Source organism: Neoarius graeffei, chromosome 7 (assembly GCF_027579695.1).
Source record: "Neoarius graeffei isolate fNeoGra1 chromosome 7, fNeoGra1.pri, whole genome shotgun sequence".
Taxonomy (NCBI): Eukaryota; Metazoa; Chordata; class Actinopteri; order Siluriformes; family Ariidae; genus Neoarius; species Neoarius graeffei.
The window spans coordinates 44,973,674-44,989,519 of NC_083575.1; the positions used below are offsets into that span (position 1 = coordinate 44,973,674).

At 42.3% G+C, this 15,846-nt stretch overlaps 1 protein-coding gene across 1 annotated transcript; it reads right to left on the reverse strand.

Moving 5' to 3' along the window:
• Nucleotides 1-1,264: 1,264 nt before the first annotated feature.
• On the reverse strand, nucleotides 1,265-13,330 carry mrps26 (mitochondrial ribosomal protein S26). The gene is made up of 4 exons (XM_060925740.1): nucleotides 12,987-13,330; nucleotides 1,826-1,972; nucleotides 1,616-1,739; nucleotides 1,265-1,534 (listed from the first exon to the last, which is right to left on the reverse strand). The coding sequence occupies exons 1-4, from the start codon at nucleotides 13,205-13,207 to the stop codon at nucleotides 1,403-1,405; spliced, it is 624 nt and encodes a 207-aa protein (XP_060781723.1). The 5' UTR covers nucleotides 13,208-13,330; the 3' UTR covers nucleotides 1,265-1,402.
• Between the last annotated feature and the right edge of the window lie 2,516 nt (nucleotides 13,331-15,846).

Here is a 15,846-nt window from a genome sequence, read left to right on the forward strand (position 1 = left end):
ATGGTTTGGTCCTAAGTCATGTGACCAACATCATGTGATGTCATATCCTCTTTGGTGGTAAGTTTTGAGTTCACCTCTTCAATATTTTCATCAATACTGTTGTATAGTCCTAGAGAGGGTTAATTGTCTGTCAACTGTGTTGTCAACATATTCATATAAACCTGATTTAGAAATTGTATTTACAAAGTATACAGCTAAAGATAATAAAAATATGAATTGATTAAGGTCTTGTAGTGAAAGCTCTGAGGTCTGCAGTTAGCACAACACTCTAAAAATAGCCGAAATGTCAACTGTGTTACCCATCAGCTATGACACAGTTGAGGAGGAGTATGTTTTTGTCACTTAATCTTCATATTGACAGACAAACAATGATTTAATATGTTCAATTTGTTAAATAAGCTACGTTTCTCTGAAATTGTGTCTAAATGTTGTTTTAACAGTTCACCTGAATTCATCAGCTTATTTGTAGTTAAATTTAAAACAATAAAAAGCTCTTTTTATCCTAAAAAGTGTCCTCTTGTTCTTCTGCCCTGTCAACTGTGTTACTCCCGTCAGTTGTGTTACATTGCCTGTCAACTGTGTTGCAAGTGGTTTTTGTGCTATAAATCTCTTGTGTGTTTGATGAACTGTAAAATAAAAGATTGGGGATTATCTCTGGATAGGAAAGTCTTGTACAAGGAGGGAGAACAACTCTAAATTCGACATAAGGATTTATGTTGAAAAAAAGTGTCATTCTGCATCACAGTGAACCATAAAATCCTATTTATGAAGCTCAAAATTCATATTTTCCATAACAGTTGTACAGATTAATTAAAAACATCTTGTTAATGGACTTAAGCACTTTCAAACAAATGTGTAGTATTTATATATGTTTAAGATGACATAACATTTGTAACACGGTTGACAAAATAAACAAACAATCAAATGCTCATTTTCATTAAAATATTTTAAAAGTAATTTAAGATTAAGCTTGGCAATTAATTTGTTTAGGAACTTGAGGGTATATACCATGGAAACATAGGTTATTTATTGAAAAAGAATACTGATATTTTGAGATTTTGCTTTACATGAAATGTACCCCTAATTATAGAATGACTCATGTCTGAAGACATGAGTGCGCGCAATGAAGCGAGTCCTCAGGACTGAACACCCCTGAGAAACAGGACCCCATGCTGCAGCAGTGCCTTCAACCTCATTAGAGACATTTCAAAAACTAAGCTCTTAACCACAATCATTTCCAAACAAGACACAGCATGCACGTTTATAACTGAAACACAAGTTAACTTTACTTAAGAAAAGAAACAAACATTCTGAGAGTAGACACTTGCAGTCACATCAGTTTGGAAATAGACATGCACAATTTCAGTCTCTTTAATCGTGATGTTTTGTTCAACTTTTTTTTTTATTGCAGCACAGTTCGTTTGACCACTTGTCCCTCCTTATTTATAGCAAAGTTGTAGTTTTTGGGGTTGTCCAATGCCTCTTCAATCCGCTGATCCAAATTTTCCAGGGTAATAAAGTTCTTTGCCTCTTCCTGAAAGCGAGATAATGTAAAGGTTAAGTGTGTGCATTCACATTTTCATATCTGTGCATCTTACCTGTGTATTGTTCCTACCTGTAGCTGCAGGATTTCTCTCTCTTTTTCTTTGATGTAATTCTCAAGCTCTTGTTGCCGCAAAATCGCTGCCTCTTTCCTCCTCTGTTCAGCAGCTTCAGTCTCTTTCTGCACACGCAGCTCACTGGCAGACACAAGAACATACACATTCGTTTGGTGCTGAAAGAAAGCCAGTGTGAAAGGGATTTTAATTGCATTTTTCTGTCTCACCGGATTTTTCGCAATCTGAGGTTTTCCGCATCATTCCAGGCCATTAATGATTGGTGTTCCTCAGCCTCCTGCTTGGCTCGCTCTTCTGCTAAGGAGCCGGTCTCTTCCTCATAGCGCTTCCTCAGCATCTCCTCTTTAAACTGTAACCTACACACACCAGAAAGAACTGGAAAATAACACCAATCTTGTTTTTGCTTGTACTCTACATCACAGAGTCTGAAGTCAATTAATATATAGTGGAGAATTTCATCTTTAACTTCAAATTATCTACATTTAAATGAAGTAAACCATATTCATGATTTGCAGTTTTTTCAATCACCATAAATAATTGGACACATTAACAAGCTTGACTTCAGCATTTATTAAAATTGAGCTAAGCAGATAGATTAAGTAAATGAATGGTTGTTAAAGCACAGTGGTTACAATTAAAATGTAGTTCATTAGCAGTTTTGTATCAGTAATGTAACTAGCAAACAATTACAAACCCGATTCCAAAAAAGTTGGGACAAAGTACAAATTGTAAATAAAAACGGAATGCAATAATTTACAAATCTCAAGAACTGATATTGTATTCACAATAGAACATAGACAACATATCAAATGTCGAAAGTGAGACATTTTGAAATTTCATGCCAAATATTGGCTCATTTGAAATTTCATGACAGCAACACATCTCAAAAAAGTTGGGACAGGGGCAATAAGAGGCTGGAAAAGTTAAAGGTACAAAAAAGGAACAGCTGGAGGACCAAATTGCAACTCATTAGGTCAATTGGCAATAGGTCATTAACATGACTGGGTATAAAAAGAGCATCTTGGAGTGGCAGCGGCTCTCAGAAGTAAAGATGGGAAGAGGATCACCAATCCCCCTAATTCTGCGCCGACAAATAGTGGAGCAATATCAGAAAGGAGTTCGACAGTGTAAAATTGCAAAGAGTTTGAACATATCATCATCTACAGTGCATAATATCATCAAAAGATTCAGAGAATCTGGAAGAATCTCTGTGCGTAAGGGTCAAGGCTGGAAAACCATACTGGGTGCCCGTGATCTTCGGGCCCTTAGATGGCACTGCATCACATACAGGCATGCTTCTGTATTGGAAATCACAAAATGGGCTCAGGAATATTTCCAGAGAACATCATCTCTGAACACAATTCACCGTGCCATCCGCCGTTGCCAGCTAAAACTCTATAGTTCAAAGAAGAAGCCGTATCTAAACATGATCCAGAAGCGCAGACGTCTTCTCTGGGCCAAGGCTCATTTAAAATGGACTGTGGCAAAGTGGAAAACTGTTCTGTGGTCAGACGAATCAAAATTTGAAGTTCTTTATGGAAATCAGGGACGCCGTGTCATTCGGACTAAAGAGAAGGACGACCCAAGTTGTCATCAGCGCTCAGTTCAGAAGCCTGCATCTCTGATGGTATGGGGTTGCATTAGTGCGTGTGGCATGAGCAGCTTACACATCTGGAAAGACACCGTCAATGCTGAAAGGTATATCCAGGTTCTAGAGCAACATATGCTCCCATCCAGACGACGTCTCTTTCAGGGAAGACCTTGCATTTTCCAACATGACAATGCCAAACCACATACTGCATCAATTACAGCATCATGGCTGCGTAGAAGAAGGGTCCGGGTACTGAACTGGCCAGGCTGCAGTCCAGATCTTTCACCCATACAAAACATTTGGTGCATCATAAAACGGAAGATACGACAAAAAAGACCTAAGACAGTTGAGCAACTAGAATCCTACATTAGACAAGAATGGGTTAACATTCCTATCCCTAAACTTGAGCAACTTGTCTCCTCAGTCCCCAGACGTTTACAGACTGTTGTAAAGAGAAAAGGGGATGTCTCACAGTGGTAAACATGGCCTTGTCCCAACTTTTTTGAGATGTGTTGTTGTCATGAAATTTAAAATCACCTAATTTTTCTCTTTAAATGATACATTTTCTCAGTTTAAACATTTGATATGTCATCTATGTTCTATTCTGAATAAAATATGGAATTTTGAAACTTCCACATCATTGCATTCCATTTTAATTTACAATTTGTAGCTTGTCCCAACTTTTTTGGAATCGGGGTTGTATTGTAAAAGTCTTTCTCTGTATGAATACTGTCTTTGTTAGTGACCATCTATTCATTCAGATTGTTGCACTATTTTTATGACAAAGGATGCAATAATGCACTATTGTAGGAACTACAACTATTAAAAGAATTGTTGAGGGATGCCATTTTAAAACTGCTTCAGTGAAGAAATTAATGTTATCAGGTTACATTATAAATATTACAATATATTTGAGGGCGGCACGGTGGTGTAGTGGTTAGCGCTGTCGCCTCACAGCAAGAAGGTTCCGGGTTCGAGCCCCGTGGCCGGCGAGGGCCTTTCTGTGTGGAGTTTGCATGTTCTCCCCGTGTCCGCGTGGGTTTCCTCCGGGTGCTCCGGTTTCCCCCACAGTCCAAAGACATGCAGGTTAGGTTAACTGGTGACTCTAAATTGACCGTAGGTGTGAATGTGAGTGTGAATGGTTGTCTGTGTCTATGTGTCAGCCCTGTGATGACCTGGCGACTTGTCCAGGGTGTACCCCGCCTTTCGCCCGTAGTCAGCTGGGATAGGCTCCAGCTTGCCTGCGACCCTGTAGCACAGGATAAAGCGGCTAGAGATAATGAGATGAGATGAGATAACATATTTGGCAATTCTGTCCCTTTAAACACAGTGCACTAGGTTTGGGAGAAGCAGTTTTGGGTTTTTTTCTGATGCTTTTTTCCCCCTGAATAGAATCATAAGTATTGACAAATGAAATCAGAGATCCAAAGAGATCACGGAGTACTTTCTCTGCTGATGCCCTGCCATTTGAAATGTTTCTTTTTAAATTCAAACATTCTATAGTACAGAGCTAAAATGAAAATGCATCACAGTCCACCTTTTTTTTTTTTTTTAAACAGAGTGAGGATTAGCAACACAAGGAGTATGAACACGCAGAAGAGGGTGACATGGACAACTTGAAGGATTATTGGCAAACAACGTTCCACAAAGAAGGACGTTTACCACACACTGCCTCAGTCATCCACTGTTGTCCATTCTCCAATCAGGAAAAAGGTACAGAATTATCAGCATTCAGACCACAAGATTCACTTATTAGTAGGGCTGTGCGATATATTGAATATACTTGATATATCGCCGAAAATTCTGTGTGCGATACATAAAGTTATTATATCGTAACTACCGAGTATTTTATGGTCATCTTCCGACTTGCGTTTGTTTCGTGTTTGTTTAAAACCTTTTCCAGTGGTTTTCTCCCTGTCCCTCAGGCAGTAATGTGAGAGGCTGCCTAAGGGTAAAGAAAACAATAACGTCACGCACTCGCCAACCAATCCCGGGTGACATCTCGGTGCTGAAAGGAACTTCCGGGAAGATTTTCTAGTTTCGGTTGTGTTGCCAGATTGGGCGGTTTTAAGTGCGTTTTGGCGGGTTTTGAACATATTTTGGGCTGGAAAACGTCAGCAGTATCTGGCAACACTGCCGGCGGGAAGATTTTCTAGTTTCGGTTTACAGCGCTGACTCAGTTCATGCAATCGCTGGTGGTGCATAGGTTACCGTGTAAGCTCTGGCAATTTCAGCGACAAATTAAAAATGGAAGCGGACGAATTGGTTCCTAAAAGAACTAGTAAGGGGTCAGTCATCTGGCATTTTTTGGATATCGCGAGGAGGACGTGGAACAGCAAATGCCAATTTGTAAAGTGTGCAAAAAAAACGTCATCACGAAAGGCAGCAGCACGACAAATATGTTCCATCACCTGAAAACTCACCCGGTACAGTATGAAGAGTCTCTTAAACTCCGAACTACTTGCCCACGAGCTAAAACCCCCACACAAGCTAAACAAATGACCATAGCGGCCTCGTTCTCCAAAGCCCCCCCATATGAGAAAACGAGTCGGAGATGGAGAACTATAACGGATTCAATCACTAACGTCACTGCCGAAGACATGATCCCAATTAGTATAGTGGAAAAACCAGGCTTCCAAAAATTACTAAACACACTCGATCCCAAATATGAGTTGCCCGGTCGCAGACATTTTACAGAGAAGGCAATACTGGAATTCTACACATCTGAGAGGCAGAGCCAGAAAACATTCAGTTCAAAAGTGTGCAAAGAGAAAAATGTTTTGCAGATCTCTCTCTTCTCTCCCTCCATCTCTCTCTCTCTATTGTGAATGTTCCAGTGGTTCTCAGTAGTCAGGTTAATAGCTTGGAGATCTATTTTTTTAAATAACTTAATGAAAGAGCACTTTTCTTATTTAGGCTAAATGTCTTTCTCAGTGTTGAGCTTCCACTTTACTGGTTTGAGCTCTGAGCAGCTCTGTATTGTATTACTCCTTTGTTGCAATTTTCAAGATTGTTTTTGCAGTTTGTGCCACATCTTTGTTGAATAAAAATAGTCTTATTTCAATTCAATTGTGATTAAATCACTAACATGAAAATGTAAAATGTGTTGTTGAAAACCACCTGTAAAGTTAACCAAGAATGTTATTTAATCTGCAGGGATTGTAGTGAAAACAGTAAAAGAGTAAAATTTAGATTTCATGGGGTCCTTTAGAGGAGATTTAAATATATCGAGATATATATCGTATATCGTGAAATGGAGAAAATGTATCAGGATATTCATTTTTTCCCATATCGCACAGCCCTACTTATTAATAGTGCTGTAGTACTTGAGACCGGTCTTGGTCTCCAGACCACGTTCTGAAGGCCTCAGTCTCATCTCCAACCGCATTTTTACTCAGTCTTGTCTCAGACATTGAGGACTCGGGGGGGGGGGGGGGGGGGGGGGGGGGGGGGGGGGGATTATATTTCAAGACCACAATTGTGGGGACTTCACTAAATTGACTGTGCATAGTCTGATTTTTGTTCACATCATTACTGTGATTGGATGTAAAATTTCCTGTTTGAAATGCGGCCTATAACGTGACTCATTGCTAATGTGAAATTTTTCTTCCTGTTATTGGTGCTCACCTTTCCCGCCTCCTTCACACGCTGGCCTGGTCTTGATTGATACTCAATGGACTGTTGAACGCACCATTCACACTGCAGTTTTTGCACAGTGGACAATAATGCATTATTACTTTACAACGTGTTTCTCACACACACAAGGTTTACATTTATTTATTCCCTTCTTGTGTACTACCTCAATATGCACACTCAGCTCTGCGCTTTGTTTGGGTTGTTTGTCTGCAGTGTCGCACTCTTGCACTTTATGCAGTATTTGTCATCCTGTGATGTTTAATGTAGCACCATGGTCCTGGAGAAACGTAGTTTCATTTTAACTGTGTACTGTACCAACTGTATACAGTTGAAATGACAAATAAAAAAGCCTTGACTTGATCTCAACCCCTCAAAGTCATGGTCTACTCATTAGGAACATTTAGAACATTTAAAGCGTTTAAAACAGTCTTCTGAGCATGTTGTATTTTAAGTGTAATGTCTCTTGTGGTTTGAATGGTGAAAGATGTTGTATTGTCTCTTGGCATGATGTGTAGCTTGGAAAAATGGCATGCAAGTAAACAATTTGATTGTGGTTTTTATGCACATAGCAAAACATCTATAGACAAACAGACCGACCTGGAGAGGGGGGGAAAAAAAAAAAAAAAAAAAGAGAGAAATCCAACAGCTAGTAGACAGGCCTTTCAATTACATGAAACCTGCGACGGATAATGTCGTAGGCGCCCAAAATATGCTACCAAAAGTTTAAAAAAAAAATTTGATTAAATAAACTTGGCTGCATAAAACCCTATGTCTTGACTTTCTTCTTTAAACACACCGAAATTAGCGAGAATTAGCATGTATTTCTCGTAACTGACATGAAATCTGCACCATTCCCATATTGTTCCAGGCTCGTCGAACTAGCCGTAAGCCTTGCGCAGAGCACGAATTCTCCATCAACAGCGATTGGCACGCCATGATTTTGTGGAGAAGCGAGACTCACGGCAGAGCCTTTTCTTACAAAGCCCCACATTCATGGAACAGCCTTCCAAGTAATGTTCGGGAATCAGACACAGTCTCAGTGTTTAAGTCGAGGCTGAAAACATATCTGTTTAGTCAAGCCTTTTGTTAATGGTGTTTATGAGGTAAAGGTGTAGATCTGGAGGGTCCTCAGACAGTGTGTTTTGGTAAACTGGGATGTATGGATGCTGTCAGTCCCCCACTCACTTGAGTTTGTTGACGGTGTAGTGGCTGCTGCTTTATGTCCCGGGGCTCCCTCATGCCTGTGTTACCTTCTGGCTCTCCCCTTTTAGTTATGCTGTCATAGTTAGTTGCCGGAGTCCCTGCTTGTACTCGGTGCAATATGTATACTGTTCCTACTTATTCAGGTGACATTGGGCATACCGAATAACCTGTGTCCCCCCCCCAAAATCTGTCCCTCTGAGTTACATGTTGGTCCTGGGATCGAGAGGCTGACCTCTTCTGCTCCTCGGACCTGCCTGATCCATCCTGATGCCCTACGTCTGGTTGGAGTCTCATCGCATCGCTCCTGTGGAGGACGGCCCCATATGGACAGTTGAAAGTCACACTTGGAGGACGCTCTGGACACTTACAGTAATGCTTTTATGGCTGAGGACTACAGTTGACTTGCTAAATTTAGGACTGCAGTTGTCATGAACAGTTTTGCACTCAAGTTTCCATCAATGAAGAGTTATAATATCAACAAAACTGACTTCATGTTAAAACTGTTAATGTTATAGTCATGTTGTCTGTCGTTGCCCAAACAAGGATGGGTTCCCTTTTGAGTCTGGTTCCTCTCGAGGTTTCTTCCTCATGTCGTCTGAGGGAGTTTTTCCTTGCCACCATCAAGCTCTCAATTTACCGGTCGATCTACGTTCCGACTCTCACCTATGGTCATGAGCTTTGGGTAATGACAGAAAGAACAAGATCGCGGATACAAGCGGCTGAAATGAGTTTCCTTCGCAGGGTGGCTGGGCGCTCCCTTAGAGATAGGGTGAGAAGCACAGTCACTCGGGAGGAGCTCGGAGTAGAGCCGCTGCTCCTTCACATCGAGAGGAACCAGCTGAGGTGGCTCGGGCATCTTTTTCGGATGCCTCCTGGACGCCTCCCTGGGGAGGTGTTCCAGGCATGTCCCCCCGGGAGGAGGCCCCGGGGAAGACCCAGGACACGCTGGAGGGACTATGTCTCTCGGCTGGCCTGGGAACGCCTCGGTGTTCTTCCCGAGGAGCTGGCCGAGGTGTCTGGGGAAAGGGAAGTTTGGGCTTCCATGCTTAGACTGCTGCCTCCGCGACCCGGTCCTGGATAAGCGGAAGAAGACGAGACGAGACCATCATGCTCATTGGGGATAGATTAGAGATAAAGTTAGCTCATGTTTTAAGTTGTTCAAATTCTGTAAAGCTGCTTTGCGACAATGTTTATTGTTAAAAGCGCTACACAAATAAACTTGACTTCCATCTATGAGGGAAAAGAACATACACCCTCTTGACAGTCAATGCATTATTCGCTTGTAAAACACATTTGCAAATTAGTAGAATGGGTTAATCATCACGTGCAAGATTTGCAATTAATCAAATGAATTGCATATTATTATTCATGAACTACTACAATTCTGAACTTCAAATTTTAAAAGTCTGGACTTTGGAGAGATGATGGATACTCTTTTGGTGGAACACAACAGAGCAAAATATTGTGACCCTCTAATGTTGATCTGAAGTTGGTGCCACTGGGGGTTGGCATTGGGTTTATGTCCCCACCAGGGTTGCCACCCGTCCCGTAAAATACAGAATCGTCCTTTATTTGGCAATTAAATCTTGTGAACCGATACGGGACGCGATTTGTTCCGTATTTTCATAAATGTCCAATACACATGTCTGTCTCGCACATATCAACACTAAATCTAACAATAGTGAACAAAATAAAACAGGAAATACTCCATTGCAGGATCTACCCAGGACACAAACCCCTCCACTCTGTGTCCCGCTCTGTGCGTCTGTGCCTGGCTGCCTGCGTCACTGCGTGTGGCGCTGTCACGGTTGCCTAGAGACAGACAACACACACCGGCGCTGCTCAAAAAACCCGGGCCTTTTAAAAATGTCGACAAAGAGTTGAAAGACAAAGAGTTACTCAGTGCAGCAAGGAGTAAGAAGTAGTACACTTGGAAAAAGAAGTAAGGGAAATCTGTTGACTGTTTAAGGCTACATCCACACGACAACGAGATTTTTTTTTTTTAAATATCACGTCCACATGGGCAACGGATCAGTAAAACATCAGGTGCATATGGCAATGCAACGCTTGCTGAAAACGATGCAATACGCATGCCACACCTCTACATGCACTGTAAGACGGTCCCATCGGAGACACCAGAACAATAGAAGAAGTAGGACGCATGCATAAAAACCCCTTCTTCTGTAGTATCAGCCACATAAAGTTTTGATTATTAATCAGTAGCGTAAAATAGTATCTATTGTCTAAGACACTTATTTATATTTCATATTAAAACATCTATGTAAATTAATACATAGAAAGCCTGGCCAGGCGCTGAACGTTCTTCTGCCTTCACTTTAAGAGAAATTCAGGGCGAGCATGAGCCTAGGTTCTTCCCTGTCACTCACCCTGTCACTGTCACACGCACACCTTCTCACTCCCTATCCTATGGATATAGTCCCTTTAAAATCAAGTGCTCGTTTTTTGAATGGAGACGCAGAAAGAGGAATGAATGGGGGTAGATGGAAGCCGGTACGCCAACATTCTGATATCCTCCAGAATTCTTTAATGGTCCGGAATAAATTGAATGCTACACGTTGATGGATTACTTTGTTCTTCTACGCCCTTTTTGAGGAATGTATTGTCGGACTTAAACCAACATCTGAAGAGGTGAGATCGCTCCGTTTTTTTCCCTATTTTTGCTGGCGGGATTGTTTTTGTTTTTGGAAAGCGCACGGGCGGTGCGCGGTTTGGTACTGCTTCCGCAGTGTTTGGACTAAAGACTCTGCCCTAAGGGCTATTCTCTCACTCTCTCTCTCTCTCACTTTGCACCATTACACAATAAATATTCACAGTGAAAATATTTTGTAAGCGTGTTTCATGAACCAAGTTATAGGATTTGTTGACAACTCGCATCGAGTTCGTTACACTTCTACCCGGCATGAAGCGCTCACAGTCATGTGGTTGCGACGTCATCGTAAACAAATCCGTTCTACTCATCCAGACGACTTTGCAATGGCGCCGTTGCCAGATTTTTCCACTCTGGAACCCGTTCTCAAAAGATTTCGTTTTGGGGCACCCAAAACACCGGTGCCGTGTGGACGCCAGGCCGAAACGATAAACAATTTTATCAGATTCACCTGAATCCGTTGCCGTGTGGACAGGGCCTAAATCTGGTCTACTCCACAGACAAGAGAAACACAACAGTTCCTGATGAACTCAGGACTGTTGAGGGAAGGAGTAATGTTTTGCACTTTCTTGTTTTCTGCATTCCTGAATAAGCAGACATACATGTTTGTCGTTTTTTGTTCTCTTCTTTCCTCTCTAAGTAAAAATATCCCCAAGGTTCACAAAGAGAGTCCCTACACCAAGAACAGTTATGCACTTACAGTGAGATTAAGTTCTCAATATATTTAGATTATATTTTAAAAGTTCATTGTTGCCCACTTGTACATTATACATTTTTACAGCATTGGCAATAAAGCATTTCAAGCTTTAAGTATGAGTAATTGCTTTCTTGATCACCTCTTTACTAAAAACACCTACAAAACAAAACATCCCACTGCTGCGGGCACCCCACCCCATGGGAGTCATGCCCGTGGTGGTCATGGCCCCAAGGAGCCGTGGTGGGGGTCCCTTATTTTCATTTCTGAATGGTGGCAACCCTAGTCCCCACCAGTGTTAATACCAAACCTACACCCTTGGCCCAAATGACCCTGTATCATGATGGAAAAAGCCCAGGGTGTAGCCCATACCTGTCAACCCTCCCGTTTTTCCCGGGAACTCCCTTATTTTGACTTATTTCCCGCTGTCTTCCCGTTTTTTTTTTTATTTTCCCGAAAATATCCCGTATTTTCACAATATAAAAAAGTCAGTAGGTCCAGAATTCATGACGCGCCTCTGACAGGAGCTTACAGCAGGAAGTCGGGCCATGAATTCACGTCCCCGCCCTCTCAGGCATCAGTAATTACAGAACTACGTCCGGAGGCGAGGCTGAACAAGTGATTAGGTCCAGTGTTGCCAGATTGGGCGGTTTCAAGTACATTTTGGCGGGTTTTGAACATATTTTAGGCTGGAAAACGTCAGCAGTATCTGGCAACACTAATTAGGTCTGAGGTGAAGATGGCGATGCTAACAGCTAAGAAAAACATTAGCCTCTCTTTCTTTGATGATTTCAACAAGTGCGTGGCTGGAATGTTCCCAGACTCTTCCATCGCAAAGAAATTTTCCATGGGGAAAACGAAAGCCTCCCAAATAATCAGAGGTAAGCTACACATGTTTACATTAAGTATGTCCTGGCTAAGACCTCATAAATAGCCTAGTGTAAACTAATTGGTGTATTAACTGTTTTATCCACTCATTGTCTATTTTATTTTCTATCTGAAACTTACCCATTTTAAATCACTCTTGGTTTAATATATTACTCTTTATCACTCTATCACTAATCACTCTATCTATCTATCTAGTGTTCCGAGGCCATGATTATGGTAAAACCATAATAAATTGCAATGGAATTGAATTTATTGACTGGTTATATAATGACCTTTCTTATTTTAACATACGTATTTTAGCCCTTAATTTGGGAAATAACTGGTACCACTGAAAGCAAATAAAAATAAATGTATAGTTTATTCACAAATGCACTCTATAAACCATAAGCATATTGAGTTTGGGTCTTGGCTATCACCAACATGCACTAGAGTCCAGGAAATCACAAATACTAGATAGAAAATTGCCCCCCATTCAACTACACACCCACTTTTGGTGAAGGGTATGACTTTCCGAAATTTTCCCTTATTTTGAGTTAAAAATCTGGGAAATATCCCTTTTTTTCAAACCTCAAAGTTGACAGGTATGGTGTAGCCCAAATGATGTAACTGAAAGGCCTGGGAGAATGGATTTCTGTCGCTCTGTGAGTGAGGCTGCTGCTGCATGTTGCTGTGTGACCGTGAGGTCTCTACCTCAGTGCCCTCATGATGAGGTTGTAGTCAGTGAAGCGCTCCTTCAGCACCACCATCTCCACAGGGTCCACCGGGGGCGGGCTCTTCATCCGGCCCGCTTTGGACTTGGCTTTCGGGTCAGTGCGAGACTTCCTGCCCCGCACACTCTCAAGCACAACACCAAGCCGAGGGGCCAGCACGAGGGACCCCGGAGTCCGGCTCCGAACCACAGCCCAAAGCATGCTGTCTGTAGGATTAAAACTACAACCGGATATAAACAGAGTTACTACTACAAACAGCGCGGGTATGCAACATTAAGGCTCCGATAAGAGGCCGCCATGTTCTAGACCTTTCACACAGGAAGTGCTTCTTCTTCTTTTACTGACTGCGTGCATGTGTGAAAGGAAATTAGAGCAATGTGGTGCCGTCTAATGGTCAAGTGTAAAACTGCAATGTGGTTTGTAAGAAAACAAACTCATCTCATCTCATTATCTGTAGCCGCTTTATCCTGTTCTACAGGGTCGCAGGCAAGCTGGAGCCTATCCCAGCTGACTACGGGCGAAAGGCGGGGTACACCCTGGACAAGTCGCCAGCTCATCACAGGGCTGACACATAGACACAGGCAACCATTCACACTCACATTCACACCTACGGTCAATTTAGAGTCACCAGTTAACCTAACCTGCATGTCTTTGGACTGTGGGGGAAACCGGAGCACCCGGAGGAAACCCACGCGGACACGGGGAGAACATGCAAACTCCGCACAGAAAGGCCCTCGCCAGCCACGGGGCTCAAACCCGGACCTTCTTGCTGTGAGGCGACAGCGCTAACCACTACACCACCGTGCCGATCGAAAACAAACTCAAAATGCGAAAAATTCATGTGTGAATAAAACACACCGAGTCCAATATGAATGTTTTCACATGTCGTGCTCTGTTTCACACTGTGACTGTCAGTAATGTCCTGAGTGAATGAGGGAGTCGTGTAGCAGTAATCCATCCATCCATCCATTATCTCTAGCCACTTTATCCTGTTCTACAGGGTCACAGGCAAGCTGGAGCCTATCCCAGCTGACTACAGGCAAAAGGCGGGGTACACCCTGGACAAGTCGCCAGGTCATCACAGCGCTGACACATAGACACAGACAACCATTCACACTCGCATTCACACCTACGGTCAATTTAGAGTCACCAGTTAACCTAACCTGCATGTCTTTGGACTGTGGGGGAAACCGGAGCACCCGGAGGAAACCCACGCGGACACGGGGAGAACATGCAAACTCCACAGGGAAAGGCCCTCGCCGGCCACGGGGCTCGAACCCGGAACCTTCTTGCTGTGAGGCGACAGCGCTAACCACTACACCACCATGCAGCAGTAATGAAGACAGTAATTTTACAGACATGCTCTCAAGAAAGAGAAAGCCTTGGGTTTAAAGGACAACAGGGAGAGTTTAAAAGCTTTAAGGCCACCTTTAGCTGTTAGCCATTTTGTTTATTTGTAATATTTGAAAGTTAACACTACATGAGGCATATAAGAATAGTTTTAGTGAGACTTTATCATTTGTCTAGAACCTTAAAGGAGATGTGCAGAACCATGGCCTCACTTTCGTTTGTAAATGCCTTGAGACCTCAAGAATGGCACAGGAATAGTTTTAAGCATTAACAATAAATCTAATATAATAATTTTTATGATTAAAATGATTCATATAGGTAGCGGTCTGGGTGAATGACCTTGACGTCCGTGACATCACTGCAGGAAGGCTATCGGTCTCATCACCATTTCCGCTACACTAAAACACAGAGCTGACTGCAACTCCGATCCTCCATTTTGAGCTAATTTATCGCCATGCCACATAGATGTGTTGCTGACAGGTGCAGAAACACGACAGAAGGTGGATTTATGTTGCATTCATGACCCAAAAATGTTCAAACTGCAAAGATTTGGACGCATTTTGCGAGAAGTTCACGGGCACATTGGGTGCCTACGAAGTGGTCTCTCCTCTGCTCTGCACATTTTACTGAAGATTCGTACAAAACCTCTGATCTGTTGAGCTTTGGCTATAAGCCTGTATTGAAAGAGGGTGCAGTACCAACAATTAAAGGAAAAGAAAACTACAAGAAAAGGAAAGTAAGTTCAGTTGCACCAGTCCTCCCGGAGTGTGAGCCGAGGGTTGTTGCTAAAACCCGGGACGGGATGGGACATATTATCTCTCGGGCAGTGACCTCCCCTTGGTTGTTGCTAAAACCGGGGACGTCCCGTCCCGTGTTTTAGTAATTGCCTGAGCCGAGCAGTAATGGCAGAGTACTCAGTATGGAGAAAATGGAGAATGAGTGGACCAGCCGTCTGATTTCTCTGCTGGATATGCTTGCCTCAGCAGCAATATCTCGCCCTTACATGGAAGAAGCGAATGAACGGAGAACTGAACAAACAACTGAAAGTCAGATTGTTTTAAAACAATCGGCCACAAGATCGGCCTTCAAGAAGCGAGAACACAGACGGGTAAGATGTGACTCATTTGGATACAAAACAACAAAAACACCACTCGTTGTTTACCTGCATTTAGATTAATACATGTGACTTGTATCGTGTGTTTGTTACTGGTATAAGATTATTAAATTTGCTTCAGAATGTGATTGTCTCAGTTCATCTGATTATTTAATTAGCCTTTTACGTTTTATCAGTGAAAATGCATGCATGCACATGTATGTTGCATAAGTTATAACACCCATCCTGTTTTAATGAGAGTCAACCCACAATCAATGAAGTCAAATCAGTCTTAGTTGAGCAAGTCGGTAACGGTATTTCTTACTTTCACCATAAATTTTTTATTTATATGACTTTGGTCTATAGCTGTAAAAGGCCTCGGCCTTAAAACCGGTTA

What these genes read in the sequence shown, in the direction of transcription:
- mrps26 (XM_060925740.1), bottom strand. Translation starts at nt 13,207, where the DNA reads ATGCTTTGGGCTGTGGTTCGGAGCCGGACTCCGGGGTCCCTCGTGCTG. An exon ending in CTCAGATTGCGAAAAATCCG is followed by an intron (nt 1,740 to 1,825) that starts GTGAGACAGAAA and finishes TGTGTCTGCCAG; the next exon opens with TGAGCTGCGTGTGCAGAAAG. An exon ending in GAGAAATCCTGCAGCTACAG is followed by an intron (nt 1,535 to 1,615) that starts GTAGGAACAATA and finishes TCTCGCTTTCAG; the next exon opens with GAAGAGGCAAAGAACTTTAT.